The following is an 8,081-nucleotide window of genomic DNA, read 5'->3' on the forward strand; positions in this document are numbered from 1 at the left end:
ATACCTCAGGAGGGTAGAAGATCTTTGTAATGGGTACAACAGAATACAAACACTCAGGTGGACTTGAATAAATGATACTGTAAAAATTCATACAGGATTTGTATTGTATGCATGTCCCACAACTGCCTCTCTAAATGAAACAGCTGTAATCTCTTATCTTGTGGTTCTAAAAGGGTTCACTGTGGCATAATTGGACATGGATGCTTTATTTTTACTGAATAGCAGAGCGATAAGCTTCTTATGGTGTTAACCTGAGTCTATTACTTAGAAAATAAAACTTTGCAAAGATACAAGCTTTTTGATAGATCTTCACAATACTTGATGCTGATATTAATTATCAGTCACTTTATAAGGTAATGTTAATAATTCAAAATGTGATTTATTATTTTTAATGCATTAAACAGTAAATGAAGAGAGCTAGCCTGACTAGGAATTGTAGTTGAATTACTTCAAAATCAGTCACACGTGCACCTGGAAACGTCTTTCTCTTAAAGAAAAGTGTGCCAGACCTACCTATATTCTGTATAGTTGCCACTGGAGAAGGTGTTCTGTTTGTAGTCATGCCATACGTTACTGTGTAATAGAGCTCTGCAGCAGGACTGGGATCCTGCGGGACCCGCTGCCATAATGACAGGGGCGGGAGTAAAGAATAGCCCTGCACAGGGCTCTGCTGTGTAATATTTCTATGTACTGTTAAACAGATGCTACCTTTCTCCCCTGGGGTCGTTGAACTTCAATGATGGGTGAAGTGATTTATATTCATAATTCTTAATGAAGTATTCTGATTGAATTAATTGGGCTGTGTATATGAGCACCAGATCAGGCCCCTAATTTGTTCAGTCCTTTGGATTGCTGTGTAAATGTAAGATCGTGTTAGGTGTCTCATGGGAGTGGGTGTAGTAAACTTGCTAAGAACCTTGGTTTGTGAAACAGTCTAGGTGAATCTTTTAACGTGCTACTTTGTCCTTTGCTAGATACACCAAGAAGCTGGAACTTCTTGCATACTTTATCTTGGGTCCTGAATCTCTTTGGAATCTTCTTCATTTTGGCTGCACATGAACATTACTCTATAGATGTCTTCATTGCCTTCTACATCACCACAAGACTCTTTTTGTACTACCACACATTGGCTAATACCAGAGCATATCAGCAGAGTAGGAGAGCGAGAATCTGGTTTCCAATGTTTTCTTTTTTCGAATGCAATGTTAATGGTACAGTTCCGAATGAGTATTGCTGGCCCTTTTCAAAACCCACAATAATGAGAAGGTTAATTGGATGAAGAGTACCTAGTTTAATCTAAGTTAGTCTGAAGTATCCGTAACAAATCTTTACAGAACTAGCTGGAAAAATAAGAAAATAACTGTTTCCATCCCTGTGGTCTCCTCATGCCCTGCTTCTTAGAGTCTCCGTCACAAAGTTGGGATTTCCATACTTCACAAGGTAGTAGAAGAAAGTAACGCTAGGAGGCTAGCTAAAGGCTGCCCATAGATCATTATGAATCTGAAATAGAGAAGTCATTATTTCCATTGGCATGATTCTACAAAAATGCTTTAGGGTAGAGAATAACTTACACTTTTTTAATGTGTGCTTTACCTGACTTGCTGTTTTGAGGTCCAGATGATCTCTGGATCTTGAATGTTTGCCTGTACAAATAATACTAAGTACTAATTTGTTAGCCACTGACTTTCTTTTAAAAATAATATTAAATATAACTTTTTCCGTTGAGGCGTGTACACTTACAAAATGAGATTCTGAAGAGTAGCTTGTCAGAATAAGGAAGGCAGTTTCGCTCTTTGCTAAACGGTTTCCCAGAAAACTTAAATAAGAATTCTGAAAAAGGTATAATAGAAATGTGTTCTGTATATATACAGAATGCCAAAAATGAAACCGCCTGCTTTTTTGATTTGGGGGTTGTCAGGTATTAAGATGGTGTTTTGAACAGGACTTATTTGGTCAGAGTAAACAGTTTATGCCATTGTCCAACTACTTGGACAGTTCCTTGTTGCATTTCAACAAATGGGTTAGAAATAAAAGCTACATCTGTTGAAAATGAGGTTGAGGTAGCTTTAGTGTTTTAGAGTCACATAGTTACTCTCTCTTCTGTAGGGTTTGTCAAACACTTTGCCTAAACCTGTGCATGCTTTTTATGAGCAACTCTTTAACCACTAGAAGAATAGAACCGTTAAATTTATGTAGTGCCTCATAAATAGATGGGGAAATGCATGTAGTGACTTTTTTTTCCTTCAGGAAAAGTTTTAAAGCAAGTTTCAGAAATAGTGCTATGCTGATCATCTTTTTTTTAATTAATTTTTTTTGTCCCAATCCATCTGGAATCAGCAAACATTGAACATATTTGAATGCCTAAGAGTTTTTTTGACAAACTCTATATACAGTAAATGCTTTTATACTTAGTCTTAGCAATTATGAAAATAGACTGGTGGTTAGAAATAAGCTGCTTGTTTATGACCCTAGGAGTTAGTGTCTTAAGCGGTTTAACTTCTGTGATAAGGATCACTTTTTTGAGAGATCCTGATTTTGCTTGGAAAGACCTAATGATTAGAACTGGAGCCTGAAGTAGTGTGTGCAAGCAAGGCACAAACCTGTTAGTGATCTTACAAACCGTTATCCATATATTTTTGTGTGCAAGAAGGTAGCTTTAACTGTAGTTACTCAGATTTAGTGGGGAATGGTAGTTAACTTGAGAGTTGTGAATTGCAACAAATATATAAATGTTAGTGATTCATGCTAATTCACTATCACATAATTTCAGAATGGCTAGCGTGTGAGAAGAGGTAGTGCAATGTCAGCCTCGAAAAATTTCCATGACATTTTGCCATCCTGATACAAACAGTTCAGTCCCACTTTACAGTGACTATAGGAAAACTGCAATACATAGTGTACTTGCCTGTCAACAACAGCAAATTTACCCAGTCAAGTAGAATTTTGCAAGACTGAGTTAGGTATTTGAAGCTCCACGATCTAGTATGGTCTCCCATCTCTACATTTATGGGCCTTAACAAAGCTACTTTAAACTTGGAATTAGAAGCAGTAATTAATGAGAGAATATATTACCCACTCTTCATAATGTTTCTTATAAAAGTTTGCAAGTTTATTTAGTTCCTGTTCCTGGGAGGAATTCCATATCCCAGAGTATCTGTACAAATGCAGGCGCACACCTAGTGTAACTTACATTGTTCTGCAGACTTTGATATCTGTAACATTCCTGTTCTTTAACAAACCTGCTGCTAATGGTAAATCATCCAAACCTGCTGAGTGCTCCCAGCACCTAAAGTAAGGAAATGCACTGACACTTTGCAAAACAGAATCTTTAGTCTCCAAGGACTTATGTTTTTATGATAAACGATCCTTGTTTGCTGCCCTTGCCTTGCTGATAGGAAGAGGCAATCTGAACATTCCTCTCCGGCACTCTGGAATAAAACATCCCCACTTATGGACACACACTTGCTTCTGCAGCAGCCAATAATTCATTGGGCCATTGTTTAACAGTGTTATTTCTTTAACACTTTAATGTGTGTCCAAAATGTGTAGAGATGTATATTCTTTGAGGTTTTTGGAGCCTGAAGTAGTGATACTTCAGGGGGAAAAAGGAATTAAAAATGCAACTACATTTGCAAAGCCGTTGACTCTGAAAGTAACTCCAGACTGCAGACTTCTGTGTCTGAATTGTAGAATTCTTTTTCAGTCTTTTATTTACTCATGTCTAGTAAAGCAAAAAGTTCTATAACTTATCACAAAAGTGTTTACATAAACTAAAATGACATCTCAAGATTTTTATGTGTAATACTTCAAGTTCAAATCTTTGTTTTTGAAGCCTAAACATTCTTGGGTTTTCATTTTGCCTCCAGCTTTATTTATTTCTCAAGTGCTGTTTACATCTAAAGTATTGACAAGTCAGTATTGCTGTTTGTTTTTTTTAATTTGTTTTGAAAATAGGATATTTGCTATCTACACCATTGCTTTATGTATTCACACACTGATCCTCTTGCTGCTAAGAATCTGTTTCCGATATTTGTAACATGCAGGATTCATTTCCTGGGAACTGGGCAGGGTGTTAAGACTGTCAGTCCTTCTGTTTCTTGGAGGTTAGGCCTATCTGCCAATAGACACAAAGGCAGTAGCTCATAACGATTTTCTGACTATAAAGAGAACAAAACATTTCAGGTGCTTTTATTCAGCATTTCAAAACAAGAGTTGGCCCTTAAAGTAAAACTGGCAACTTGATTGAAATGAATTGGTCGGGGCGGGGGGAGTCTAAAGTCAAGTGAGGTACAGAATTTTTAAAATGTTTTATACAGGTTTTTCTGCTCCCCTGCTGTTAACAAGTCTTGGTGTTTGTTCTTGCAGCAGAAAGGGTGGGCCTGAATAATACTAAACATGATCAAGCTTGCTGTGCCTCCCCTTTTTATGACCACACACACCTGCCTGCTGCCTCTTCTATTTCATCTTATCTGCAGCTCTTTCTGGCAGATGTCCTGTTGCAGAGACTGGAGTAGAACGGTACATGAGTTCCCCCTCAAAACAGGACATGTGTGATATCATCAGGTTAGTGCTTTATACAGGAAGTGCAAATGATGAACAAACCCATGAAACGGACTTTCAAACACACAAAGTAAATAAACTGCATCAAATAGAGAAACATTAATCTTTCAGTTACAAGGAATACCTGAGATTATTGGAACAATAGGGTCAGATTTACAAATGGAAGTCATTTTTCCCCCAAAACTGATTGTCCCTTTTTAACTTGGCTGAAATAGTGGAGGTATTGAGGGACTCTGTGGCTTAATACTTGAGACAAAAGTGTAAATTCAGGCTTAGATTTTTGGCGTATGTAGTGAAGGTGATACGCAAAGGGGAAAGTGCCCTTTCTCGGTCTCGTGACATAAGAAGGCTGAAAGCTATGTGCAATTTTTGTGTGTTCAAAATATCAGGTCTTGATTCTTTTTGCTGGAGGACTGGAAAAGTACTGGAATTGTGACACTACCAGAGAATGAACCCGAATAAAAGAAAACAAGTACTTTTTAAAACCGTTTAATGCAAATTCCTGATAAAGACTTTGGAGAGCATCTTTTTTTCAAAGATTCAACACCTCTGCTTTTCAGCTGAGGACTCAAAGCTTCCACTCCACTTCTCTATTCCTTTTTCGGAGTCCTCCAGCAAAAACAGGACAACTCAATAGTTCTGATATTTCTAAGATAATCAAATCAGCAGAAACATTTTAATAAGCCCCCAAGTCCTCAGACTTTCAGGACTGACTTAGAGACAGATCTTGCAAGATGTTAAGCACACAGCTTGATCTAGCAAAGCACATGCTTCACTTTTTAAGCACACGAGTAGACCCGTTAGCTTCAGTGAGATTACTCATGCTTCAAGTGCTTCCCTGGGTCTGGGCCGGTGTGCTCAGCACCATCTAGAACCGATCCCTTATATTATAAATAAGTGGGCACATGATTTTGTTTTCTATTTTAGGTCCCATTAAATCTCCATGCACCATATGGAAAAGATATTGTACTGGAACATGTAAGATAAATGAATGTTAGAAGTAAAGTCACTTCTGTAGAGATGACATCAAATCTAGGAACATTGGTATTAGTGGTTTGATGTTATAAGAAGCAGGGCTCAGTGAAAATGAGCTGGCAAGCCCAACTGCCAGTGCTAATATGGTAAACAAAACCTTTTTACAAGTTTCCAAAAGCCCCAAAACTTGGCTATTTTATAAATGTGTAGATCAAGAATTGCTACACTGAACAGTTTTCCCATTTGGCTAACTGTATTTTTTTTTCATGTGGTGCAAAAAAGAATAACACATGGGGGAATGGTATTAGTGGAATTTACTGTGATGTTGAACAAAAATCAATGTTTAAAACAGCATTCCTAAAGTCTGCATAACTTTTTATTAGAACAGCAGTATTAAGTACTTATGCACTACAGTGCTACACTGTTTCATTACTCGGTGCACAGTTTCTTATTAATACAATAAAATCAAGTTACTTGGAATTGTCTGAGTTTTATGGAAGTCCTTTTGTAGACTTCAAGTACCACATAATAAAAGTAATGAATAATTTAGTCATTTGTCCTTCCTGTATTGTTTTTTCTATTTGAGAAGATTAAAAGATATTTTTATCAAGAAGGATTTTGCCATAATTTATGTTGCTTTACTAAAAACAATTTAGGATTCTTTAAAAGAAAGTTCACCCATGGTAATTATAAAGCCAGCATGGCTTTGTAGGGTTTGCAGTCTGTAATTAGTAGATAGCCCAACAATGAACTAACGTGAACTGTGAATTACCTCGCCTGCCTAGAGGCCTTTTTGTGTCAAGGATTAATGGTAGACCACCTAATAATCCATATATATGTATTTTTCTGATGTTCCTTTGAGAGATTCTGATTTTTATGATTTGATTGAAACAGTATTATGTTGTGGGCAAAGTTGACGTGGAATTAACCTACAAAATAGTTCTCCTTCATTGTAAACGTCTGAACACTAAAAGGCACAGTACTATATTAAACCTGTTTTCAGTCATCCGTTTTGTAGTTTTTGGTAATGCTCATAGCTTGAGCCACAAGTGTGTTACAATGAACGGAATGTACATAGTTTTACGCGATATACATTTTCAGAACAGAGTTGTGGTAGTTGTGTAAGAATTTAAAATAACTTAAAAAGTGGAGCGTATTGAATTCCTGTATTAACCCCATGATTTAAGTAGTGACTTTACTTTAAACTTAATGTAATGTCCTCTTTCATTCAATTATAAGTGACTTATTATACAGAGGAATTACAAACTACACTAATGTATAGTGCTTAGCATAACAAGGTGTATAAAAACTAGTACTTAAAGGTTTTTGGGGAAAATGTTTCTTTGCACTAAACACAGATCTTTTAGTTAAGTACACACGTGTACATGTGTACGTACACACACACACACACACACACACACACACACACACACACACACTAGTGTTACTTGAAAGTTCCCGTGGCAGTGAAGTTTGAAGCACAGTAATGTAAATATTGTTTTGACTCTAAAATTAAACCCAGATTTAATTAATATATTATTTTTATCTTGTATTAAAACAAATATTTAAAAGCATTACAAATAAAATCTTTGGAAGATGGCTGAAGACTGCTTTTCTTATTTTAAATTTAAGTGAGTGGTCAAGTATCTAGTGAGGTATTGGTGATGGGGCCTGAAAGCTGTATATTACATTTGTAAACATGTAAAATAGTGGCTAGAACAGGGGCCTGGGTATCAGGACTTGACACCTCGCCCCAGTATGGTCAGATTTCCTTTGACTTTTGGTGAGTCACTTGACCTCTTTGTTTGCTTACTCATATCAACACCAACCCCGCCCCGCCCCTCCCACACACTTTGTTCCCATCCCCACACACTCGTTTACTAGCACCTAACCCTTCCTCCTCTGCTTACTTCTATCTCTGGCTCCTGCAACCTCCTCTTCCTCTGTCTTTTCCCCTATCCCCACCCCCAATTTCTAACTCCTTTAAAATTTCAGTGTAGCTGCTTCCACGTAATACTTGCTGCCTGGATATAAGTGTGGATGGGGTGGACAGAGCACAGGAGAGACAGTCTCTCTGCCCTCCCTTCCTGTGCCTGCTGCCACAGTGCCCCCCCAACCTAGTAGCAGGGAGGAGTAATGGCCGGGTAATTCCTGCTCTGTTACTGAAGCCCTAGGATGCAGCATGCTTGGTGCAGGGAGAATCTCTGGAGAATTTACCTGCACAAGTTTCTACTGAGCATGAGCAAACTCAGATTTTACAGAGTTTATGGTGAATTTTCACAGGCACCTCCATGGCAGGTGACCTCTTTCCCCCTCCCTTCCTCCCCCCCCCCATCTCTAGCCTGTGTGCCAATGCTCTTAGCTCCCCCTGTAACAACTCCATGTTTCGCGCACTGCATGAGGGGAAGAGAAGCCAATCAAAACTGCTGTAGGAAATAGCGGTGGGGGAGGGAACAGCTAAAGCTGGATGAGAAGAGGGAGCAGAAAGAGAGCTTGGGGTGGCTCCGCTCCCCTCTCCCTGCCTTACAGATAATGGGCCCATCTGC

At 38.2% G+C, this 8,081-nt stretch overlaps 1 protein-coding gene across 6 annotated transcripts in view; it reads left to right on the forward strand.

The window, feature by feature from the left end:
* The window catches only part of SAMD8 (sterile alpha motif domain containing 8), a 36,011-nt gene extending 28,877 nt beyond the window's left edge, over nucleotides 1–7,134 (forward strand). For 5 of the 6 annotated variants that reach the window (XM_077821496.1, XM_077821494.1, XM_077821497.1 and 2 more), the window contains one exon: nucleotides 975–4,613. In XM_077821496.1, the coding sequence (XP_077677622.1) occupies nucleotides 975–1,279 (305 nt within the window). In that variant the 3' untranslated portion in view covers nucleotides 1,280–4,613. Of the gene's footprint in view, nucleotides 1–974 lie in introns of all 6 variants that reach the window. The other variant, XM_077821499.1, reaches the window with a different exon arrangement.
* The last annotated feature ends 947 nt before the right edge of the window (nucleotides 7,135–8,081 follow it).

This window comes from Eretmochelys imbricata, chromosome 7, assembly GCF_965152235.1.
Source record: "Eretmochelys imbricata isolate rEreImb1 chromosome 7, rEreImb1.hap1, whole genome shotgun sequence".
NCBI lineage: Eukaryota > Metazoa > Chordata > Testudines > Cheloniidae > Eretmochelys > Eretmochelys imbricata.